The sequence below is a fragment of the Apostichopus japonicus genome, chromosome 20 (genome assembly GCF_037975245.1).
Source record: "Apostichopus japonicus isolate 1M-3 chromosome 20, ASM3797524v1, whole genome shotgun sequence".
In the NCBI taxonomy this organism is placed as follows: Eukaryota; Metazoa; Echinodermata; class Holothuroidea; order Aspidochirotida; family Stichopodidae; genus Apostichopus; species Apostichopus japonicus.
This window is the reverse complement of record NC_092580.1, coordinates 17,290,403-17,315,735: the sequence shown is the minus strand read 5'-3', so window position 1 is coordinate 17,315,735 and position 25,333 is coordinate 17,290,403. Positions and strand designations below refer to the sequence as shown.

The 25,333-nt window shown below is 37.2% G+C and overlaps 3 protein-coding genes across 3 annotated transcripts; 2 read left to right on the top strand and 1 right to left on the bottom strand.

Moving 5' to 3' along the window:
* Nucleotides 1-632: 632 nt before the first annotated feature.
* LOC139960913 (uncharacterized) lies at nucleotides 633-9,964 on the bottom strand. Its single transcript, XM_071959607.1, has 3 exons — nucleotides 9,756-9,964; nucleotides 5,589-8,044; nucleotides 633-4,808 (listed from the first exon to the last, which is right to left on the bottom strand). Exons 1-3 carry the CDS (start codon nucleotides 9,949-9,951, stop codon nucleotides 4,506-4,508), a joined length of 2,955 nt encoding a protein of 984 aa, XP_071815708.1. The 5' UTR covers nucleotides 9,952-9,964; the 3' UTR covers nucleotides 633-4,505.
* Nucleotides 9,965-11,106: 1,142 nt separating this feature from the next.
* LOC139960917 (uncharacterized) lies at nucleotides 11,107-16,064 on the top strand. The gene is made up of 3 exons (XM_071959614.1): nucleotides 11,107-11,236; nucleotides 11,817-14,218; nucleotides 14,718-16,064. The coding sequence occupies exons 1-3, from the start codon at nucleotides 11,131-11,133 to the stop codon at nucleotides 14,988-14,990; spliced, it is 2,781 nt and encodes a 926-aa protein (XP_071815715.1). The 5' UTR covers nucleotides 11,107-11,130; the 3' UTR covers nucleotides 14,991-16,064.
* Nucleotides 16,065-16,425: 361 nt separating this feature from the next.
* Nucleotides 16,426-24,602, top strand: LOC139960915 (uncharacterized). Its single transcript, XM_071959612.1, has 3 exons — nucleotides 16,426-17,002; nucleotides 19,214-21,681; nucleotides 22,318-24,602. Exons 1-3 carry the CDS (start codon nucleotides 16,891-16,893, stop codon nucleotides 22,561-22,563), a joined length of 2,826 nt encoding a protein of 941 aa, XP_071815713.1. The 5' UTR covers nucleotides 16,426-16,890; the 3' UTR covers nucleotides 22,564-24,602.
* The last annotated feature ends 731 nt before the right edge of the window (nucleotides 24,603-25,333 follow it).

Below are 25,333 nucleotides of genomic sequence, written 5' to 3'. Positions count from 1 at the left end.
CTAGGGCTAGCATTTCATCTTAAAATTTCGATAAAAAGCCGAACGTCGATTTATTATGATAAGTTGACGCTTGATCTTTTCATTGCTTACCACTACCACTTTTACCTATATAACTACCCCGGATGATTTATTCAACCGGGATTTCATGTCTCTTTAAAAAATTGCGGGCGAAATCACGCTCCATACCAACCCATCCTCCCCTCGCTTTCCAAATGTTTACCTAACCCTCTGCACCCCAGTTGTTACTACGCCTATGCCCTTGAACTCCGCCATACATCGAATGAGCCAAAATGAGGAAGCAAAATAAAAGTTGGTACATTTTCGAATTAGTGTCAATTCAACTAGAGAATGGGTTTATTTGTGAGTGAACTGTCAATTGACATGTCAAAATTGACTGAGTAGTAGGAGAGTAGATGGGTCGAACCTGTTCCATCCAGCACTGATTTCACTGTAGCATATCAACGACCGAGTAGACTGCACTTTGATACAATCATCTGCACGCGGCGGTTACTTCGCGTCATTCAAATTAATTAGTGCTGTGCACCACCTGTTCTCTACTACCCGAGTATGAATTATATTTCATCAGACGCCTTCCATGACACTGAATGAATTTAACACATGTTACAACAATCAATGATCTTCCCGTTGTATGTCTATTCTTGGTTTTACGTTAAAATCCTGCAACTTTGAAAAATGAACGATTTGAAAATGTTATGTTCGCGAACTTACTGATGCCATTATTTCGGGCAACATGATCATCTCAGAAAGGAATGTCATGCAATAAAAAAAAATGAAAAAATAGCAAGCAAGAGAGCAAAATATTAAAACAACAAAACATCAAAAAACAAATTCTGCAGCTCAATCTTTATCCATGGCTAGTGCCAGATCTTCAAGTTACATTTCCTCACAAGTGAAGACAACAAAAACACGAGTCTCCAAACGAAGAAATCGGACTTTAGGTAAAAATCCCATACTGCAAAAAAGCCAACGCCATGAAACTGATGAGGTCGTTTGTGTATGATAGGCTGTTAGAAGCCTGTGTATAATCTCTTCAGAGTGCATGGATGGCCCGATTCTCAAAACTAGAATGTTTTATGTATTTGTAAGCCGACAATCGAAAAGTTTTGTGTCCTAACAGCTAAATAATTATAAATATTTGCCAATCTTATATACTAGTTTGTATTGTAAAATGAATACAAGTTATTCCACTGCAGAAATCAAGTTTAGAAAGTCTTCAAAAAAAAGGAAGGTGGTTTTCTGAACGGTTTCCATGATTTTTTGGAAGGGCCATATGGTCTGTGTTAGATCTATACGTTTTATTGATTTATTTTATTAGTTTGTTGCTGTTTTAGCGTGGCGATTTTAGAAGAACTGACCTGTTATTTCTGAATTGTTTTGATATGTTTCTGTTTCTTTTCTCCACCTACATGCAGTATATGTATTATGTGTATGTGATGATATAAACACGCATTAAGTGTAAAATGATATGCACATGAACATATACCAGCATAAATGCAAGTATACCATATAGACACGATCATAACGGCATCTTAAAAGCAACGAATAATTTGTCATACTATAGTATATATATATATATATATATATATATATATATATATATATATATATATATAACGCTATAACGCGTGAAACTCCGAGTAACAACTACTAGTGTTCCACTAGTCTCATCTAGTATCAACATATATTACGCTCTGTCCAATGGACATAGAGCACTCTGCGCCAAGATAGACGCCAACCTACTCTACATATATATATATATATATATATATATATATATATATATATATATATATATATAACGCTATAACGCGTGAAACTCCGAGTAACAACTACTAGTGTTCCACTAGTCTCATCTAGTATCAACATATATTACGCTCTGTCCAATGGACATAGAGCACTCTGCGCCAAGATAGACGCCAACCTACTCTACATATATATATATATATATATATATATATATATATATATATATATATATATATATATATATATATATATATATATATATATATATATATATATATTAAACGAGTAACAAGGCCATGTAGGCTACATATCAAGTATTATATATACAAGAGACATGTAAACACAAATAATACGATCAAAATATACGGTATGAACAAATTACTCAAACATCATATTCTACTCTATATGTACATATACTTTCAACTTTAACATAAACGCATCATATATAGTACCGATCCATCCATCTACACAGTGTCGTATATAGGCCGCTGCAGCCGGTACGGCCTACCCTGTGCCGCCTTTGGTTGCCGGTTTTCAGATTGTTCAATACAACAAAATTTTATGTCTGTCCAGTGCCCCAGATCCTTAATGAGTAAGGGGCATCAACTTGATTGACCGATCTTTTGTTTTATGCGTATATATATATATGTAAGATTATGGTACAACGCTTCAGGAAGTTCATGTGTTTCGCAGAGACTGTACATGCAGGCGCTTACTATGATTAGAGTTGTCTTTATTGTAGGTAATAACCGTAGGCCTATCACATTTTTTGAGTCAAGTTTACTTAGATGCACAGTTTGTATCATTAAAGTTCCTTTTCGTAAGCGTCTTAAGGCCCCCGAAAAAAAAGCAATACACCTACGTGAGTTGCCTTCCACGCGTCATTATTATAATAAGGCAAATATAGGCATTTATTGCGCGCTGCACACATGCATAGCTATGTTGCTTTTACTGACATAAAACTGTTTTCATTTAAGGTTATACTATCTACTATACAGACTACGTTAAGAGAAATTAGCTGTCACAAATATATATAAAAAAAAACTACATCTTTATACTCATTTCTAATAACAAATTAAATCTTCATAATAAAATAATGATATTTGCCAACAACAAATTTTATAGCTTTTTGTTTTCGTTTTGCATCTTACAGGATTCGTATTTTTCTTATAAGTAGCCAACTTGCTCAAATAACAATTCGTGCAACTGAAGTACACCCACTCCTTAAATATGACGCTCTGTCTCTTTATATTCTGTTTATCACATTACCCACGCGATAATAATATTATATTCATATTTTATCAGTGATAAGGAGTGGTGAATCATCTAGGAAATAAAAGTTGGTTATTGTACTGTAAATGTTAAAGGCATTCCGTAACGTTTTCGAGATCCCCTCGGGTTATACATGAGCAAGAAATGGTAAACTACATGTGTGAGAACAAGTTAAAAATACATTATTGAGAGCTTTTATGAACCTCCGGTTGATGATAACATTACATATTCACAACTTGTCATATAGTTTTCTCAGGTTGGTTGTTTAATGACGTACCGGTCGGGTAGCTTGTTGCCAATGTTAAAGGGGATATTCTTATGCCATGCAAGGTATCATAACACTTATCTTAAAGAGAAAACTATTCGACTTTGTCTGGGAAAGCCTAATCCCATTTTCTTGTTCCTTGAATAAGATATGATTGTTTTAATGTAAGCAATTTTACACTGAAGCAGCGTCAGTCCGTCACAATCTTCGGTATAGTCCAGGTATAGACGCTTTAATAAACCAAACAACGTAACACACTTCAGTTGCAAACAAAGTGCAAATGTGAATCAAATATTCAAACGGGAAATAGTCACATATGACTTACACTCTGTAGTAAATTGTCTAGAATGTTAATCATGGTGATTGATCGTTAAAATTTAATATTAAAATTAGGTTACATATTGTTTCCTTTATGGAAACGTTGCACACCTATCAAGATGATATATAGAGCATAATAATCTACAGCAAATTAAAGTATAATGATTTGCTTCTTCTTAATTTAGTTGAAACTCATCGAAAGAACGACACGTCATAATTATGTATAGGCTAGAGACTCCACAAACATGAAGGTTGCCGCAGCAAAAGCCGCATGCAGTTCACAAATTTGTAGTGACAGTTAATCGAGCATTGCATCAGTTAATTAAGCAGTTAATTAAGCAGTAACATAATATAATTAAAAATATATATTAAAGGATACAAAAACCATACACGTTGCACTGTGAAGATTCAACATTGTTTGTTTGGGTTTTTGGGTGGGGGGTTCGTTTTTTATGTGGAACTGTACCCGAGACTATATATGCTAGTCTATATAAGAACACGAACTTTAGAGACTCGGATCCGAAAGCATTTAGAAAATCTAATGTTGTATTGCATGACGATCTTTCGGGAAACAGATGACGCTTCGGTGAATTCAAAGCTGTGCTTATTGTAGCCTTTCTAGTTATAATATAGGTCAGTGGCTCTCATTTCTAACCATTCTTTTTCAATAGAAACAGACATTGCCATATTAATGGTGCGAGGACTGTGATGATATTGACTCGGATCTTTTATTTATTTTTCATGACTATGTCTTTAATTCTTTCCTTGTGGAATGCAGCTACATGCATGAAGTGATATATTTATTACAAGATGAACCATTTAAATTGCTTACGTTTTGGCAAGAAATCCTGTCCAATTTAGAATGAGAAAAAGATACGTATACTTAACACACAACATGAGTACTAGAAGATACATTTTTTGTTGGTCCTTCGTCACTGGTTTCAGCTGTCTTCCTTGGATTGGATCCTACTTGTTCTAGATGAGAGGAACCCGTGCTTGAAGCATCGCGTTTGATACCCAATAGCTTACTCCACATATTCCAAATCTGAGATTTGACAGTGAAAGCAATGAATATAAACATCCCTTGTAACGACGTGAATATGATAAATAAATACCACGTCCACTGTTCATTTACCAGAGCAGCCACAAAGCCAGAGATCCAGGTTAATCCAAGAATGAAGAATATCTGGAATAGAGAAGATATCATTTATGACAATCGAAATATATTCCTGATTATTTCTCATAATCGGTAATATTGAAACCTATATTTACAAGTAGTAAACAAATTGCTACATGAAATTAAAATGGTCACGAAATCTCAATTTCTATACAACACACTGTTTGGCCATTTCTTTGCATGTTTTGGAATACACATTTGCATGGTGTTTTTCTTTTACTTTTTTATCGGCAAACCAAATTTCATTACGTTTTTCTTTACTATCTTTGTGTTTATACCTTTCAATGGTGACATAATTTAAGCAGACATATATCATTGTTTCGGTACCATTTTATCATTTTGTTCTCACTTTTTATGTCCTTCTATTTGTAATACTGATCCTCTTAATCAATGTATCAGTGATCATATTATAACGGTATCATTGGAAACAATTTATAATGCATATGCATACAATATATCATTCACACTCCTATTAGTTGAAATGACATGGGCGAAAGCAAAGTACACGGCGCTTCTGGTGTTGTTGTTATTATTTAGGACGCTGTCATTTTACATCATCATCGATTTTGCAGGGAAATGTGTTCTGTAAAATCAGCAGAGGCGCCGAGAGCCAGGCGGGCGTGAGGATAATAATGTCACCGGGCACCATGTTTAAAGTTTTCATTTTGTCCTAAAGGTATGAAATGAGAAGGAAATATTATTTATCTCAACATCGGAACCTCAGGTCCGGGACTGAACTCATAGCCACTTTCATCCTCTTTTTGTATATACTAATGATAGTACAATTACCTTCGTGTAGATCAGTAAGTCCCGCAACTGACTGTCTTCCTTGTTCTTCCTGATATGCAAGCTTTTTCTCTTCTGATAACAAATTGACACGCTCACCATGGCAAAACAGATCAAGTTCATTGCCAGACTTATTCCAACTGGAATTCCAAAAGCGTAAAGGTTTACTTTGGGTCCTCCGATCCAACACCCCACAGATGAGCCGTATGTTATTATGTGGGGTTCGTTATCGATGAGATATAACAGGTATAGCGCACCACTGATGGCGAGTGGTAGTCCGAAGCAAGAGATCAATAACACACAAATAGATCTCGTGGATAAGCTCTCGCTTCTCGTCGCTGCATGACCAATACTGAATGTTTGAACCATCGTCACACCCAAGACGGACGTGGTTGAGAATGCTGTCAACCAAGAGAAATGTCCCACGCTAGATACAATAGAACAAAGAGTGGGATTTTCAGTGGTAACTCCAGCTGACAGGAGCAGCAACTGGGCCAGGATGAGGCATCCACAGAGGGTCATGATTAAGATACTGGCTCTCCTTTTGCGGAGAGTAGGAAACAAACAGTAGGTCAATAATGTTATGAACAATGCGAGAAGCGACAGTGATGTTCCAACCGTGCTCATGATCGTTTGAACATTTGAATATCGAGGGAAGAATGAGTAGCCGGTTTGTTGGAGAAAATTGCATACCTGAATATGTCCGTCTTTCAATTTACGGTACGAATCAGTAGGGAATATATACGATGGATCCGGCAGATATACCAAAACCTCAGAATCATTCGGAGATCGTGCAAATAGAGACGAATTCAGAGCCAAATATGTGCACTTTTTGAGCTCGTTAAACTGAAATCGACATTTTTGTAACGATATGATGTGCTGAGGTTTGATATTATTCGGAGATGAGAAAATGAACGTGTGTCGAATGGCTACCTGGGAGATATCAAGTGTTTCGTTGGAGTTTGATATCATGATACTAATAGTAGAATTCTCACCATTAGTTATTTCCCATTGGGTTTCATTCAACCATTGATACTGATCACAAATGATATCAAAACTATTCTCTTCGGGTATGCAACGCGATGATATCTCGAGTTTATCAAAGTACTTACACCCAATTGGTCTAGACAAAACTGACGACATACTCGTATTGGTCATTTTTATAAGACTTTTACCGATATCTGCTCTTCTCGTCAATATCTCGATTGAGTCACAGTGATTTCCATTCGTTACTTCATATGTTACGTCGCCGTCTTTAAAGTTAAGAAAATGAAGGCTTTCCGCCAAACAATTAGACACCGTTTCTAAGTGTGTCGCGCAAGATCGATTCAGCGAAGTGTTCGTTTCAGCAGTTTTCATCACGGTGATGATTTTGATCAAAAATTGATCGCACGTTCCACTAGAACTGGCAGTCCAATTTGATGTCAAATGGCAGTTTCCATCTTGGAAATAATAACCATCTTGGCACATGACCTGTACGCACGACGATGTAAATGGGTCATATACCTCATCTAAGTCACAAGTAATCGACGTGCGAATGAGTTGTTTATTATCCACTAGGATTGAAGCACCTGTTGAACTACTACCAAAGTTGAATGTGATTGAGATAGGGACAAAGTTAGGCCCTTTCACCATTGGGTCAACGTTTATGCTGGGGCTACACAATTCTGATAACATGATCTGTACACCTATATGGGACGAGTAACATTGCGAACAGAACTTATTTTTGAACGTTTTACCCACAACATGTATCGGAGCTGACACAATAGAGCAATTACTTGCTATCGCCCTGTCGATATCTTCGCTTTCTTCACAAGTGTCGATCATTTCTGTATTGGCGAGGTGACATGGAATTATAGACAACGCATATTTTGGATGATTTGTTGGTGGATGGAACTGTACGCTAGCACAATGTTCAGTCAAAAACAATATATTGTCTGTAACACTGACAGTTGAATGATTCATTCCAAAGGTTTCATTGTAGAATGTGTAGTCACAGCTTTTAGCCTCAAATGACCAAGGTGAGAGGCCAGACAGATCCTCACCGTGACAAAGGGCACAATGCACATTTTTGAAGGTAACTCCGTTCTTTGACAAAACTGGAACACCAGCCAAATGATCATTCAATCCACCAATGACGGTGTTTGTGTCATTGTCTCTCACGTCACACTGGTTAACACCTGTCCAACTTTCCGGACACTTGGAGACCAACCAGTACCTATTTGCGGATATAACGTCTGTCGTGCATTGGAAATATTCTCTGTAATTGGGAAGTATTTCAGTTACAAATTGGGTCACCTCGCTACCGCTTGAACAGTCTCTGTAACGTTGTAAAGTATCGTAACAACAGTCTCTAAAAATTTCACATGCTGGATGGCAAGAACAATGAGTTGAGGCGTTGGAGTACAATGTACAGAGATCACCACAAGTAAACTTGGCCTCGCAATATGAAGTCCTAACTGTAATGCAAAGAAAGATTGAACGTGATACCTTGTTATCTAGACCTGAGATGTCCACGATGCTATGTACACTGTATTGTGGGTATTGACCGTAGCTGTATGTATTGACTGTACACTAGTGTCTAATTACCGACGGTAGCAAGCTGTGTGTGTATTTTCTGGGATCGATGGTGGTGTTTAACACTTCTGTTGCACCTCATTCGAAACAATGTCAGATTACCGGCATGAGACGTTTCTTTGTGCGCGGGTCTTCACACCCTTTAAGTAACTCAAAATCGGTTACGTTAAATCAACTATATATCTCAAGTTAGCGATAAGCTATTGAGATGAGGTTTTCAACATACAATGTGCAATAAGTTATCGTCATGATAAGTTTGGCATTTTCTACCACCGGAACATATCTTTACTTATTGGCTATAACATGTAGATAATTCGCAAAATGAAGCCCACATTGTTGCAGTTATATATAGGAATAAAATGACACCAAAATGACACATACCTAAAATGACACGGGACCCTGCACGATGTATTTCTTTGCAACCATTCCTATCCACGAAAGGAGATGGACTTAGGCTGGTAATTAGCTTTATCGAATGGTCCTTAATATGCGTTCATTCATACTTAGTAAAGATTCCTAAATCCTATTGGTCCATTCAGGTCAGCTGACCGTGGTTAATCCTGTGAGTAACGCACGGTAAAATTAATATAAATCTTTGGTTATATGTAACCAAAAATGTTTTGTTTTATGATTTTTTCCCCACACAAATGGTAGTGTATGAATGAACGGGGTTAATCAACGGTCTAGCGTGCGTTACTCACATGATTAATGCACTCCGGGTGTTAATGCTATCGCTGGATGCACTCGGGCTCCGCCCTCGTGCATCGTTTGCATTATCCCCCGATCGTGCATTAATCCTGTGAGTAACGCACGCTAGACCGTTGATTAACCCCTTATTAATTATCTGCATGGCTAAGTCTTGATTAATTTTTGGTAGTTCCTATTTTTGTAATTCGTCGGAGAGTTACACCGTTTTCTATATAACAAACAGCTGGGAGACACTAATTTCAACAAACCATATAGATTTGAAATATTGCAGAAACAACTTCTCGTTTTTATTTTTAAAGCAGCTTTCTGTAATCTGTAAAATAACCAGTTTGATTAGTTCTTTTGTTGTTTATACTATGGAAAAGAGGAAACATGTAAATGGCTAGGACCTGTGACCTCTGGATTACAAGCGATGAAATATTGAGGAATTTATTCATTTCAAGCTGATTAACCTCCGAAAGAGATAAACTTGAAATTTTATTTTGAGTGAAACTCGACAGGTTTGGTTAAGCTGTACACCAAATACAAAAAGGCTGCTTCAAGCCATATAGACTGCCAACATATGTTCACATTTACAACATTCAAAACTTAACATGTAGGCCTATAATGTTATCTAGACACATACGTTGTCGTCTGCTTTGGAAAGTATTGCAAAACATTTCGAAATATTAAGCATCAGTGAAACAGCTGTTTGTAACATTATACGACAACATAAACTGATTACCATTTCATGATAATTTACTAGCCTGGCAGAATACGTTAAAGTAACGGCCCAACATGTTACTGAACTCTGTAGCAGCCAAAATCTTATTGAAGCATTCAATCCCTTCGATAAATGAAATGAATACAAAATATAAAAAAAATGTTGATTTTATCCACCCTTACCTGTTACCACGGGTCGCGGTATTGGCCTACGTGCAGTCGCAAATAACTGAGGAAAGTCAGTAACAGTTGTATTTTGTGAAAGGACTATCGTAGAAAAACTAGTCAAAATAATAAAACGAATTACGCAGCGATCGTTTGTCAAAGCCATGGCTTCAAGATCTTCATCGTTGCAGAACTTATCACAGAGTGATGACATTAAAATTACTAATGAGAGAGAATGGCAGACAGTTCCGTCAACTGGAACGAGTCGATGTGAGGGTATATAGTGTTATGCCGGTAATTAACTTTCGCAAGCTCAGATATGTCAATGTCATAATCACTGTGCGTTCCAATTGATATTTTCAGGTAATAAATATACAGTGAACATTAAATTGAACCAAATTACTTCACCAAGACTAAACTTTACACAGGTATCCAGGCATTACATTTTACGTATTATATTTTGCGTATTTTATCAAATGGTCACAGTCAGTGATTAGCTGGAAATAGGAAGGGCGGTGATCGCCGGATTAAGTGTGGGGTGCACCGTGGACGTGACATCGCCGACACATCCGCCCCAGAGTTAGATAATTAGTTATAAACGATCGACATCTTTTTCAACCTGGGTGCTATGTGATATGTAATGGATAATAGAGCTCTACGACAGTCTGATCACTTCACTGGTATCATATAGAATCAGCAACGTACACTGATGACACGAACATAGAGAGTTTGCTTTAAGTTTGGATTACAATTATTATCCTGGTAGTCTATTTTAATAGATTCGGGCAACCTTCCAAAGAAGTGTAATAATTCAATAAAATTACAAACAATAAAACAGTTCATAACTCAAACACAAGTAATAAACCAACCCACGACTTGATTATCTCATAACTAAGACGCAACCAGCAACATATACATCACATTAAATTATTTGCCAGGTACGGACATATTCTTCAGGCATCTGTTTCTACATGAAGCTATATTTATTATTATAGAATACGTACTGAGGAAAAGTCAGTATGACGTCTGAACGTTCACATTGGCAAAGCAAAAGCGAATCACAAATTGATCGACTTACTGCATTTGAGAATAACATTACATTAACTGGGTAGATATTCTTGATTTTCACATAAGCGTTACTCTTAACAGGCTACTTATTTCTCCTTTTATTTTATTATTACGTTACACTGCAAGCAAACAGTTTGACATTTCTCTGAGGCATTTTGTTGGTGATTTTCATCGAAATTCCTTGATCTTCTTAAACCCTCTGCACTGTATAATATTATTGTTCTGTGATATGCTGTCATACCGGAGCTTTAACGTTTAACATCCTCTCTGCTTTCAATTTTCGAATCACTTGGACCAAGACAAGAATAACATTTTTCTCTACAAAATGGAATGGACAGAGTTCTGTTGGATTATGGCTTTGGTCTTCTTTACTTGTCAAAATGGAAGCCCTATCGTTGTGGCACAAAACCAAACCGATGCACCTGGTAAAGGTAAACATAAATCGTAAATATTTTTAACATTACATTCGGATGAACCAGAAGTAATAGATATCATGAAAAAAAAATATTCAGAATATCTAAACATTTAAGTTTGACAAAGGAGGTTTTTCAAAGTATCATGATTATATTTACAAATGATATATTAGCTTTTAGATGGGTTTTTTTTTTGTTTTGTTGTATAAAATTAGAAACTTCAAATTTCAATTTGTAATAGGCCCCTAATATTCATTTATTTTAGGATCGTCAAAAATATTGTAGAGTGAAGTGCACAAATGTTAAAACGAAATTGCCGATATTGTTAAGGGAAAATGAAAAATTCTTGAATATTAATTGTTTCGAATGTTACAACATATAAAACCAATTTACAACTAGTCCCCTTTATTATATAACAATTGTCAACGGGGAGAAGATATCTCCTCCCTGTAGACCCCCTGCTGGGCCACAATGTGACCCACTGGAGGGTCGACAAGATGGTGAAGGTGAATCTTGGGGTCTTCAAGCACAAACGTTTGAATACTAGAGGCGTAGATTAATCATACTCTGATTTTCTTTTATCGCCTCTCGTTTGCAGATAAAATCGTCATTACATACTGCAAGCTCGATTTCAAGTGTCCCTATTATGATAATGCCAATTACGCAGCCTCGTCAGTGTGCTCCTGTCACCCAGCGTGTCAATTCTTTGGTGATTGTTGTTATAATACATTAGAGACATATATTAACAACTCTGCCATTGACCGGTTTGTATCCCAAATGGTCCATTTTACAACATACTACCAATGTGTCCATGACGTCATTTCACACAAGAGATATTGGATGATTTCAAAATGTCCGGACACTTGGACAGTACCAAATGATTGTGACCGTAACAGAGAACATGTTGATGCTACAATCGGTAATTTGGAAGATAATCTGGCTAGCATTCCAGTTGTGACAGCCGATGGGCGAACATACAGGAATATCTTTTGTGCGCAATGTCATGGAGAAAATTTGTCGAACCTTTCAGCATGGTCATTTCATGCTTATAGATGTATGAATTATGAGACAGATTCAGTGTCAAATTTTACACAGACGTTTGTGCATCTCACCGACAATTGTGGACTGGTTACATTTGGTCCACCTGAAGACCATCCATACAGCTCGTTATCTATGATCCCTTGTCATACATCTGCTGTATCGGTCATCGACACATGTGCTGGCCTGGGTGACGAAACTAATGCAGCCATCCAAGATCAATGTTCCTTCATCACTGCACCCATTGAAGTCGACGGGAAGCTGTTCAAAAATACATTTTGTGCTAAATGTTATTTTTCTACCAACTACATCGAAAGGGAGTCATGTAGACAATCAGGTTCTTCCCGTCTACCGACAGCCGGTATCATGCCTGTACCAATTACGGTGACTTTTCATTTTAAAAGTGAATCAGCCGGGGTGTCTATATCCAGAGCTAACCATGAACTTCATAGAACAACTGTAACGTGTAATGACAGTCAGGTGTTTGATCCAATCATAAACACATGCATATATCTGACCTGCCCTTCTGGATACTCTCTGGATGAAAAGGGTCTTTGTTTGAGATCATCAGATGTTACAACAAATTCTAGCACTTGTGATAAATTTACCGTTGAAATAGTGACCGATGAATTGACTTGGCAAGAGAATATTTCTTGCGCTAGGAAATTTGAAACACTTTTAAATTGCTTACCTGTTGATTTCTCCAAGCTGTTACGTTCGGATATTGCCATATTTAATATTTCGTGCCGTTGGAATGATAATAAACTGCAAGTTTTGACTGCATATACAATGTTGTCATTGGTAGTAGAGAGACTCTTAGAGAAGAAAGAGAACCGTTTAGTTTTAACTTCTGACGAGTGTGCCAAAAGTTTAAACTTTATCGAAATAAGAGCTCATTGTTCCATCTTCCAAACCGATGCACAATGCGATACTCTTTGGCTTAATGAAACTCAATGGAGTCAGGTTGAGAACGCAGCGAACGGAATTTTTGTAAATAATTCTTCCGAATTTGTTAATTCAGCTCAAATTATAGTTCGACATTCGTTTGGATTTTCATCTTTACCGACAGCGCTGACGAGAGAAGAAGTCCAAATAAAACGTTGTCATATTGTACCCAGAGCGATCTGTCCCTACGTAACATTAAACGCGTCATTGTTTACACCCTTAGAGAATGACACCAGTACTTTAGTTTACGTCAAGAATAACTCACACCAGTTCACTAAAGACATGTATGAGAATATGGATAATGGAAGCATAAGAGTTTGTAACTTTTTCAAGCAAAGTGGTATCATCAGTTACAATTCCTTTCTCCCAGAATATTCTCTTTTGCAGACCATTCTGAGCACCATTGGAATGATAATCTCGCTGTTCTGCCTAACGGTAACCTTAGTAACGTACTGCGCATTCCGTTCTCTAAGAACGCACATGTCTAGCGTATTAATCATGACGTTCTGTGCGTGCCTCATCGCTGCGCAATTGCTTCTACTGTTATCAGGTGTATCTGCTCCCCGACCTCTCATCTGTTCCTTGGTATCTGGTCTTGGGCATTACTGTTGGTTGACTGTCTTCTCGACCAGTAATGTCTTAGGATTCTTAATGTACCAAACGTTTAATCCACGTAACCAACTAACGAGGAGAGGAACTCCATCTAAAAGATCAATCTGTCTCTTCCTGCTCCCATGTTTTGGTATCCCGGCTATCATCAGCGGATCATTGCTTTCGTTGAGATTATTCGGTGATGAAACATACCCAATTTCATACGGGTCTTCGTCAGTCTGCTGGATTGAAGATCATACAGTAAATTTGTACGCATTTGGCATTCCAGTAGCGGTCAGTTCGGTCCTAAACAACTTGTTTTTCATAGGCATTACTCTATCAATTTGTCTTCAAAAAAGAGGTCAAGTGGTGATTAGGACGAACAGACAAAACAGCCAGTTTCGAGATTTGCTCATCTACGTCAAGGTATACTATGTGTAACTTGGTATTATTGTTTTATTTCATATGGAACTTACTCATACATGCGCCTTCCCCTCCTTACCCCCCCCCCAAACACCCACCCCTCCCTCCACACACACACGTACACACCCCCATGCACATAGTTTGCCCTTCAATATTTGAAAACTGCACACGCCTCATAATTCACACTATGTGAACTGCAAATTGCAGATTTAAGTTTACGAAGAAAAAGGTCACAGAGAACTGGAATTTGTTTGAAAATTGAGGGGGCAATTCATCTATAGCGGAGGGTATGGGCAGCAGGAAAGCTTGACGTTCCTTTTTGTTCATTCTTTAGATTACGTCACTGTGTCTTCGGACTCGAAAGTCGCAACCTTAGTAATTTATATAATATCCCCATTCCTGGAAAAACTGTGTATTCAAAATAACACATACTATCTTCTTTTTTTTTCTCTTTTTTTTTACGTTGACCTTACTAAATATACGATGACCTCCTTCTTTTCAGATATTTATCATTCTTGGATTGACCTGGAACTCAGGCTTTGTGGCTGCTCTCGTAGATCAAGAATGGATGTGGAATTTATTTATCGTATTTACTTCATCTCAAGGGGTGTTTATATGCATTGCATTTACCGCTAAATCTCAGATTTGGAATATGTGGAGTAAGAGACTGGGCATCAAAAGTGATATTTCTGTTTCTCAAACGAAAATGACGTCATACGACCAATCAAAAGACACAAAAAGAGAAGTTTCTGGCAATACGTCGTCTGTTGTATAGAATGATTTACTTAATATCTGTAATCGCTTGTAACAGAGTACTTTTCACGAAGAATTATTTTATGCATGGCTTACTGTTTTATGAACTGATGAAAGACGCTGGTCGGAATTTAGGATTTAAATGATACTTTACTCAATGTAGAGTATAGTGTCCATTTAAAGCCCTTCCACTTTTCAAGGCATTACCCTTAAAACTATGTAAAATGTGGAATGCTATTTATAACCATGAACCGATCATTATTATTACAATAGACTCCAATATCAAATCATTGGTAAACTAAAAGAAGATTTCGTTGACTAACAATGTGACACTTATATGGAAGAAATAAAATATTCTCTGTTAGTTAATATATAGGTTAGTAACTGTTGTCATTGACAGCCATCGGCTTGATGACAAGATTTAAAAGAAAAAATCATTTAAAATATTTATTGATGATTGGGATTTTAAGCAAAGACTATAATTGTTCTCTTTGGAGCACATATTGTCATTGTATATCATAGGATGAGGTTTATTTTGATTTTTTTCCGTTAACGTTATATTTGGTAGTTGGGATTTTGAACGTGGCATTAATTAGTAGAATACAGCATGGGGAATCTGTGATTGACAAATGGTAGCACATTTTGTTGGAATTACATTCTTGTTTTATTAATGTCCATTGTGATACTGATCACTATGTTCTTGTGATGGCTGTGTAACGTTTTCTTCAAAACTAAAAACAAATCTTGAAAAATGGCAATATACAATGGGTTATGATATTGAAAGGCAATCACCATTGAGCTATATTTCAAAAGCGTTGAGTTGCAATTTCCGTTGGACTGTGGTTTTGTCACGAGCCATGATATAAAGTGAAATAATTCACAAGTATATATATAGATGTGTGATATAACCGTGGCTTCGTCCAGTGAGGGACCCGAGCCAGCCCAATCCTCATTGGAAAGTTTTTGACACTAAACTTTAGCAACAGACATTAGCCTATAACATTGATCGTAACAAAGGTATACAGCGGACATAACTTATATAGCCAAAAAAAAAACAAATACAAAAACAAAACAGGGAGGGGGATGGAGGGGCATAGAAGGTAAACATCGAATATGCTACCAACATAGAGGTGTATGAGAAACCCTTGTTAAATTGTAACTAATCCACGCTTCGTGCAGGTACATTAGTAACAATTTAACAAGGGTTCTCATACACCTCTATGTCGGTAGCATGGTTCGATATCTACCTTCTATCCCCCTCCACCCCCTGTTTGTTTTGTTGTTGCTATAATTCATTTTAATGGTTTTTATACAATAGCAGATCGGAAATCATGGTTCATTCTTATTTACTTAGAATGCAATCATCAATTTTATGACGTTTCCTCGATCACACATGTTTAAGTACATATTGTGTGTGTGTGTGTGTGTGTGTGTCCAACATTCTATGGTAACGCAGCCTACACGTATAGATCTATAGAGGAAACTTTCTTACTTCCTGGTTTGTATAAAGCATGGTTCGAAAGCGAAAATATGTATGCCAAGTCGTAAAAAGTATAATAGGCCTACGTTTATATGTATTTGCATATATATACTGATTTTTAGACGTATGAGATGTTTCAATGACAGCATAGATTAACTTCAGCTTTAAATTAGAATTCCGAGAAGAAGGAAAGAACAGTGTGACTTAATCGTACATAATTTATGGGAGGAAATCTACTGAGAATAGGCCATAATTTTGAGTGCGTTTAAATTGTTTGTCATGGGATTATTAATTAGCACTCATAGACTATTTCGTTATAAATTAACCGTGTAGCTTTTCCGACAGGTTCACTGTAAACAAGTTATGAAGCAGGATCGCGACTTATACATACGTTACATGATATTTTGCATCGAATTCATTTAAAGTTGAAAATTTCAGGAAAATGTGGAGCGTGACCGGTGGAATTGATTCTCGACTATATCCGTTAGTTACGGCCTTTTTGTTTATTTGTAATCTTGAGTTGTACAGAGCTGAAGACGATGCCTCTATGCCGGGTGAGTTGGTATTTATTCTTGTGTGATTCGGTTTATATCAACTCTAAGTGTAACGTCCATGTATATCAAACAGTCGCATTATGGACAATTGATGTTACGATGTAACCTTGTGTCAACCTTCTTTACTCCAGGAAATGGATCTTATAGGTAGAATGTGATGTCGTAATGGATGTTCGTCACGTCAAAATCCGCACCTCCCTCTTATCATATTTTTTGTTTATTTGCCCTTAAAATGTGATGCAGTCTGGAATGTTTTCTTGGTCAATGTTTCTTTCATTTAGAATTTATACGCAACTAATTGTTTCGTAAGAATGGGATTTTCTTTAGCGGATCAATGATCATGTGCATAGGCTAAGGAGCCCATTTGGGGGGGGGGGGGGCTGTAACGACTTGCCCAAAAAATATAACCAAACTTTTTCAAAAAAAAATCAACATCTTGATGTGTACATCATATAGGCATGCATCGGTTATAACATCGCATGCCAATTACATCAATCATTTGCCGTCTTATTACCCTTCCATATTGGTTATCATTTTTGGGGAAGTCGTTACAACAAAATTGATAATAATAATATAAGTTTAACCATTGAAAAACACATTGCAATTTATTTTTCTTTCAGTAAGTGCCCGACAATTATCAGCATATTGCCCGAATTTTCACAAACAATATTTGGTTGGGGCTGCAGCACCCCCCCCCCCCCGCCTCCTACGCCTATGATTCACTTGTACATTAAAAAAGAAAAGAAAAAAAAGGCAATTTAGATCAATGTCCATGATGCAATCTCTAACTCTTCTGTTGCCAACTGCATTGATAAAACTTTTGTTGTTCCAACAACTCGTATATTACATTAATTAAAACTTAATTTGTCATAAATATGCTCCATTCTTTTAACAAAAACCATTATCCTACCCTACTTACCTTGCTGTAATTCTGAATAGGCCAACAATATTCTTCTCGACTGCAGACTTCAAAAAAGACAGCGCGTTAACATAACAGAGAGCTCCTCTCTCTCTCTCACAGCCATCCTCATTTCGTTAAACTCAACACCTTCTATATTAGTGACCCCAACATTCAGTCAAACTATACAACCAAGTTTTTCCTTTCGAGTTTTGAAACGGGGCTCTAGCTAAACATTTCAACCTCCTTTCAGCAATCATCATTCCGTTCCACAACCATAACACTATAGATTCAGCAAACTCCCTCAGCATTCCTGTAAATCGTTCCAATCAGAATTGTGTCAGTTTCAAATGTCCTAAGATCTGGAAGTCTTTGATTGACCGTCTTAAGTCTGTACATTCCATTGATAACTTTAAAAGACGTTATAAAGCTCTTTTGTTATTCATAACTTAGAATTTCCTGTCTTTTATACGGTAATATTGTTTCTACTCCACTGTAGTCTGGTTTCGTAGAGATTTAGATACATAGTGTGGTGAACAGGTGGAATGTCTTTAGATTTATTTGTTTGTCCATTCTTACGCCATACCTTTTTCACTTTTGCCTGGTCTCCTTGTGACTTCCATTTCACAAGTTTTCTTGTTTAAATGTCTAAGTAGTCCCCTCAATCAATCAATTATATTTCCACCGTTTGTTCTACTATTATGATATAACACCAGGCATGTGCCCAGGATTTCCTGAGTGCCGGGTGTACTGATCGCCGTCCTGGGAGAGCGGTCTAAGGGGGAGGGAGAGATTTTTGAAGGTGCTCAGATGCCAAATGCTGGCTTTGTGTAGCTTTTTAAGCATAGGCCCAACACTACTTTTGCTAACAACTTACATTTTTTAATTTTTATTTAGTGATTTATATTACGTACCTGGTAAAAGTTACTAGTTTTTACAAGGGACCGATTGAGAGCCGTCAGTAATGTTCCTCGCATGCGTAGCTGATGCATTAATAGTCTGTATGATTTTGGCATAGGCTAGGCCTAATTTATGTTGAATATATTGTTAGGAATGTCGGGATTTTAGATGAAAATAGTACTGGGCGGGATTCACGATTTTTAGACAGTGCTGGGTGGTAATTTTTAGTGCTGGGCGGGACCGCCCAGTGCCGCCCAGCGTGGGCACATCCCTGAACACCTATAGTGTTTTTTATTTATTGTCAGAATTGATGTTTTCACTATTATGTTTCAAACTTGATTGATTGATTGAAATATCATCAAATGACTTGAAAGTTTGTATTTAATCTGTACTTTCTCTACTATCTCTCCCAGCATTGATACATGGGCGGTATTGCAGAGAAGACTTCGAGTGTAGGTCAGAATGTAATTCTTACTTGGAGGCCTCATACCGCTGTTCATGTCATCCCGCGTGTTCGATATTTCGAGATTGTTGTTACAACTTCGATGAACATAGTAAGAACTGTCATCTCGAGAATAATGCTGACCACTTTGTATCTGAAGTCATGCAGCCCTATGTAGAGCATTACCAGTGTGTAAGAGATGTAATTACAAAGAAAAGATACTGGATGGTCTCAAAATGTCCCGAATCTTGGGCGGGACCAAATCGATGTGACGTCACTGATGAAGATACAGAAATAGTGGTTGGGAGATTGGAAAACCATTTGTCTAGTATTCCAATGGTATCTCCTGATGGGGTTACTTTCAGGAATATATATTGCGCAATTTGTCACAACCAAGAACAGTCCAATCTTACTGCTTGGTCGTTTACAGCTAAGAAATGTGACAGTAACACTTTCAAATCAAAAACAGCTCTAACAACGGCGGAAAAGGTTCTCTTTCTCAACAAAAGGTGTGAAGTTGTTTCTTTTCTTCCTCCAACTAACCATCCTCATTACCAAATATCCATAATTCCATGTCACGCGGTTAATGATGACGTCATCGCAGGTTGTAATGAATATGTAACGGATGATGATGTAATCAACAACTGTTCAATGATTTCTGCGCCGATTACAACCTCAGATGGGAATTCCTACAAAAATAAAGAATGTCTGAATTGCTCATATTATTCCCAAAATGTGAATATAAACCTTCGCGAGATTTGCAAGACCAACAGAATTCCACCTCCGAATATACCTTGTCCAATTGACAAAATTACTGGACTTCCAGACTGCCCGTCGGCAGCAAGTCCAAATCTAGTGCCAATTTCAATAACATTTAATTTCGGAGGACAAAATGGCGGAATATCGATAATATCAGGAGATGAAGAAATCGAAACCACATACGTGGAATGTAACGTAGGAGAGGTATTTGACCCTATTGCATCCGAGTGTATACTTATGTCATGTCCGAATGGTTATGTATTGATTGACAGGAATTGTGTAGAAACTCAATCAATTGTTTACAGGAACGACACAAGCCCGTGTGTTCAATTTTCAACCAACATTACAGTGGAAACACAACTAACAAACCCTTGCCAAAAATACTTCAAGAATGTTACTGATTGTCTCCCAGAGAGCTTAATATCACCTACTGACTTATTTGAGAATTCCTGTTATTCTTTGAAGGAAACTACAATTTATGAATATAAAACCAACCTTGCATCCACTGAAGTATTTCGAAAAATAATCTCTCCCTATTTCGTGATTGGAGATCAGTCATTTGGGCAATCATTTTGTCGTGACGTAATCGTTCTCCGTGTCAATGCGCAATGCGCACTTAATTCTTCGTTCTCAAAATTAGAATGCGACCCCACTTGGATGAATTCTTCACTGTGGTCTCTCAACGAAAATTCAACAAATGTGTTTTTCAAAGAAACAGCAGAGTTTGTCACTTTAAACGAGGTGAAATTTCGTCATAATGTAGACTTCGCAGTTGACCCAAATGGAATTAACAGGGAGACAGCAGAGGTACAAAGATGTCAACTTGTACAAGATCAGAAAACTACCTGTCCGTTTATAATGATGGAAGCTTCCGACTTTAAAGCAGAGAGCAATGAATCTGATGTCTTAGTTTATATCTACAACACCAGTGTGCGTTTCACACCCGAAATGTACATTCTGTACAACAATGGAAGTATACAAGTTTGTAATTTCTTGCAAGAAAATGGTGAGAAGTATATCATATTCTTCCCTACTTATACAACTCTGGAAATTATATTGACAACGATTGGTTTATCTCTATCCATTATTGCCCTCCTTTTCAGCCTTTTGACATATGCCATATTCCACTCATTGAGAGCTCGCATGGCATGCGTTCACAACATCCTACTCTGTGTGTTCCTTCTCATTGCCGATATACTTCTCCTATTGGCGGGTTGGGCTACTACGTCACCGGTCTTCTGTTCGTTGGTGTCAGGATTTGGACATTTCTTTTGGCTAGCAGTTTTCTCAACCAGCACTGTTCGTGGATTTGATATGTTTCTGACATTCAAAAATAGTTACAAACCATCGGACAAGGGAATACCAACCACAATTAAGGTGGTTATCCACATTACCCGTTGCATTCTGGTTCCTGTCCTTATTTCCGGAACACTATTGACGCTTTTTCTCATAAACGATAACCGGTATGGTGTTTCATACGGCACAGTACATGGATGTTGGATTGGTGGGCCGATGATCAATTTATTGGCGTTCGGAATTCCTCTGTTATTTTCTATAGTGGTTAACTTATTTGCATTTACTTATGTGACATCAGCCATATGTAAACATAAGTGCAGCAATAACTTCATCCGAAGGAACATAAGCAGCGCTCAGAAACATGAAATAATAATTTACGCAAAGGTAAGATAACATTGCTCCCGTAATTGGAATCCAATTTATGCATGGAGCTATTACCTAATAGCTCAATGATTTATGGTAAATGGAGAGCCTGTACAGTGGGCCAACACAAGGGTAGCTCATCACAAGAACAATTCGAAATGCTTTTAAGGGCAGTTAATATAGCATCGAAGTATGATAGGAATCAAGAAATGGTTACTCATGTACAAATGAGTTCAGCTTTTAAAAACAACTCTAAATGCATAAAGTTTCATTCTTTTGTTATATGTCTAGTGCAGTTGTTTCCCACTTGGGGGTAAGTTACCCGGGGGGGGTGTAACAATGATGAACCTAGAAAGGTTGACGATCAACATCAGGCCATCGCATGGCAGACCCGTGTCAATATCAGTTAGGCTTATACGTCTTGGCCACGACTATCAGGTCGCAAGCTACAAGAAGTAGAACAGTCACGTGACGATGTATTCATCCCGAACAAATTCTTTACAGCGAATAATTTTCTATTAGACCTTATGATAAAAAGCATAGTTTTGGTTTTAGTATAATATAAATTGTGTCTATGTGTCATCGATATTTCTTTGTAAAACTGAGCCTAAGAATTTAGTGAACATGTTATGTATCATTTTTGCTCATTTTTTCCAGATATTTATGGACCTCAGTTTAACCTGGATCACTGGATTTGTAGCTTGGTTCACAGATCTCCAAGTGTTTTGGTATTTGTTCACCATTTTGACGTCATCACACGGAGTTCTCATCTTTCTGGCTTTTACTTGCAAAGCTCGGATTTGGAAATTGTGGTCTAATCTTCTCAACGGAAGGAAAGATACAGTTAGCAGCAGTTCTACTTTCTTGACCCGCGTGAAGATATCGAGTAGTAAACCTAAGTGAAACCGTCAAACTCGAAAGATTGGTATTGTCAATTGTCATACATGTTGGAGAGTGATTGCAAGCAATATCAGTAATATATTGCGGGAAGTTGAACTACTTATGTGAAATACTGCTGTATAATGCATGCTTTATATACAAAATATAAATACTTAAGTAAAATATATTTCTACTTAAGTGGGAGAGCATATTTTTCTTAAGTTGAAGTATAAATTCATTACACGGTGAGCTTTGCTAATTCCACTGGTATTGTATTTTACCGTACTTAAGTGAAATTGTGGCGTCCTTTACACCTAAAGCAAAATCGCATTCTATTTAAGTGAAATAATACTTAGCTAAAAAGAAAGTGAATTTTAACTAAGCAGCATATTTTTTTTTATTCAAATACTTCTAAGCTTAAATAGAATCTATTACAATTAAGTAAAATACACTTATTGAGCTTAAGTACAATTAAGCTAAAATAAAATACATTTGTACTTAAGTGGAATTAATTTCGCTATAACGTAATTGTATTTTACTTAAGCGGTGTTTATCCTACTGAGAACAGGAAGGAAAAATTTAAAACGGCTTGCCATATAAGGGCTCCGTCTGTATATGGTTGTCTCTTTTTCTGTCTGTATGTTTGTCCATCAGTCCGTTTCTCTTTCTGTTTCGATGCAAGTGCAGCTCCGTATGGAAAATTTTATCACAAATAATTCGATTTGGGCAGAAAAATATATGTGAACGCAATCGCAGGAGCTTCACGTGAACATCGTGAATATATGTTAGAATGTGGTACTTTCATTTAACATTACTAAAGAAATGGTATCTAAGTGAAATAGCGGGCGCTCTTGAACTTCACTAAAAGCTCTTCTTATCTCTTAATTATTATCTGTTTACACTCAAACAGAACATAGTGAAAGTTGTGATACAGACGAGTTAACTTTGCTGATGAATTCTGGTTATTCTTTTGATTAAAGTCGTTATGGGCCATCTTTTGTCGGCCTTAATATTTCTTCGTTGTTGTATATATATAGCATTAAAATTGCAGAGAAAGAAAAAGTTATACCAAACCCATGTGTTTGGTTATCTCTCTTTTTCTAGTGCTTTTGTCGGTGGTGGTCGCATGGTAGTGGTGGTAGGTAGGGGGTTGTGTTCAATCTTGGGGACTTGCAGCAAGACCAGAATGGCAGACACGTGTCTCGAATACCTTCAGTAAAATGGTATGATGCCATTTAAAAATACCTTGGCTAAACATGGTACATTTAAAAAAAGGCACACACACTTTCCTTGCTGTTTTTCGTAATTGTTTCTACACATGGCAGGGGCATATCCGCGTGAGGGAGGGGGCACTAATCCCGTCTCCCGTCAATTTGCTGAAAAACACTAGCAGCCTGCAGTCCGCCAAAAAGTAACATAGGAGGGGTCATTTGTTTGGGGGGGGGGGTGTACTTACTCCCAATGCCTTGCTAACCAACTATACATATGGCGGTTCGTGATAAAGATTGTTTAACTTATCGGGTACAAAATAGAATGGAGTAATTTTCGTGATGATATTTATTACCAGATGAGTTTTTCTTTTACCATACGTGTGGGAACTTGGGGGCAGGAGTTTGCTTCTGTCCAGCCCCCCCCCTTTTTTTTTCTTTCCTCCTTTATACCTTTCTAGTTAGAGATGCGCTATTGCATTGTTGTGCATTTTTCATATAGGCCTTCCATGGTAAGTTGAGATATCTTGGAAAACATTCAAAAACTATTGGATACCACATTTTCTCGTACAGAAACCTGTTTCGACGAATTTTCTCACTGCGTTAATTTCTTATTACTGTAAAGTGGGTTAATACCAACGTCAGTTTCACAACTGAGTTTAATCAAAACATAACGAACTAGAACAACTTAGCATGCGCTTCCGAAGGAAATGCCTTGGTATGTTGTTATGTATGAATGTTTCTGTAGAATGTATAAACATCCACGTAATTCAGGAAAGATCTACCAAATCAGGACATTCGCGGATTCACTTTGATGACAGACTTAATGTTAACCAAATTAGCGTTTTAAGACAATTAATTAATAAGATATGGTAGAGCTTATAGATTACAAGGTACCTCCACATCCATTGGTCCTAGCTAAATATGCAGTCATGCATGTTAGAATCGTAAACTAACGCCCGCCGTGAAGGCTCGTCCTTCAGTGTGTATCTCTCTTATACTCTCGCCTTTCACTTCTAAGGCCCGTTACCCCCCCCCCCCCTCTTCCCGTTACTGGTTCACTGAATAAAGTCCTGTGTTTCGTAATCAGAAAACGAAATCTCATTTTTTTTTCCTTTCCACTAAGCGTAAAATGATCAATTCTCTCAGTTCATTGTACGCTGAATTCGAACCGACCTTCGACTGAGTCACCAATTAACTGCTAACTCGATTGTCAACCCATTTCTCCTTGATTAACTTGTAAGTATATAAGCCCTGGCTCAGTTCGCTAATATTTCCACAAAAAAAAAAACAATTGATGGTTCAAGTTTTGAGATTTACGTCGGCATGTGTGAACTTAATAGCAGTACTCGTTATTGTATAATATGCCTATAATTCAACTTCTCTCTAAAACCAGCGTGAAGATTTATACAATCAACAATAATTCCTTCATTTTTCTCTCTATATGGGAGTTTCTTCACCTCTGGATCTTGGGTGATATTAATTTTCAAGTCCCAGTTGGCAGAGAATTAAATTTCGAATCATTTAGATTAGCCTAACTTTTCATCACACCACGTAATATATGTGTGTAGGTTTGTGTCAAGATA

What these genes read in the sequence shown, in the direction of transcription:
- LOC139960915 (XM_071959612.1), top strand. Translation starts at nt 16,891, where the DNA reads ATGTGGAGCGTGACCGGTGGAATTGATTCTCGACTATATCCGTTAGTT. An exon ending in AGACGATGCCTCTATGCCGG is followed by an intron (nt 17,003 to 19,213) that starts GTGAGTTGGTAT and finishes TATCTCTCCCAG; the next exon opens with CATTGATACATGGGCGGTAT. An exon ending in AAATAATAATTTACGCAAAG is followed by an intron (nt 21,682 to 22,317) that starts GTAAGATAACAT and finishes CATTTTTTCCAG; the next exon opens with ATATTTATGGACCTCAGTTT.
- LOC139960917 (XM_071959614.1), top strand. Translation starts at nt 11,131, where the DNA reads ATGGAATGGACAGAGTTCTGTTGGATTATGGCTTTGGTCTTCTTTACT. An exon ending in AACCGATGCACCTGGTAAAG is followed by an intron (nt 11,237 to 11,816) that starts GTAAACATAAAT and finishes TCTCGTTTGCAG; the next exon opens with ATAAAATCGTCATTACATAC. An exon ending in ATTTGCTCATCTACGTCAAG is followed by an intron (nt 14,219 to 14,717) that starts GTATACTATGTG and finishes CCTTCTTTTCAG; the next exon opens with ATATTTATCATTCTTGGATT.
- LOC139960913 (XM_071959607.1), bottom strand. Translation starts at nt 9,951, where the DNA reads ATGTCATCACTCTGTGATAAGTTCTGCAACGATGAAGATCTTGAAGCC. An exon ending in ACCGCGACCCGTGGTAACAG is followed by an intron (nt 8,045 to 9,755) that starts GTAAGGGTGGAT and finishes TTTGCATTACAG; the next exon opens with TTAGGACTTCATATTGCGAG. An exon ending in ACTTACTGATCTACACGAAG is followed by an intron (nt 4,809 to 5,588) that starts GTAATTGTACTA and finishes TCTCTATTCCAG; the next exon opens with ATATTCTTCATTCTTGGATT.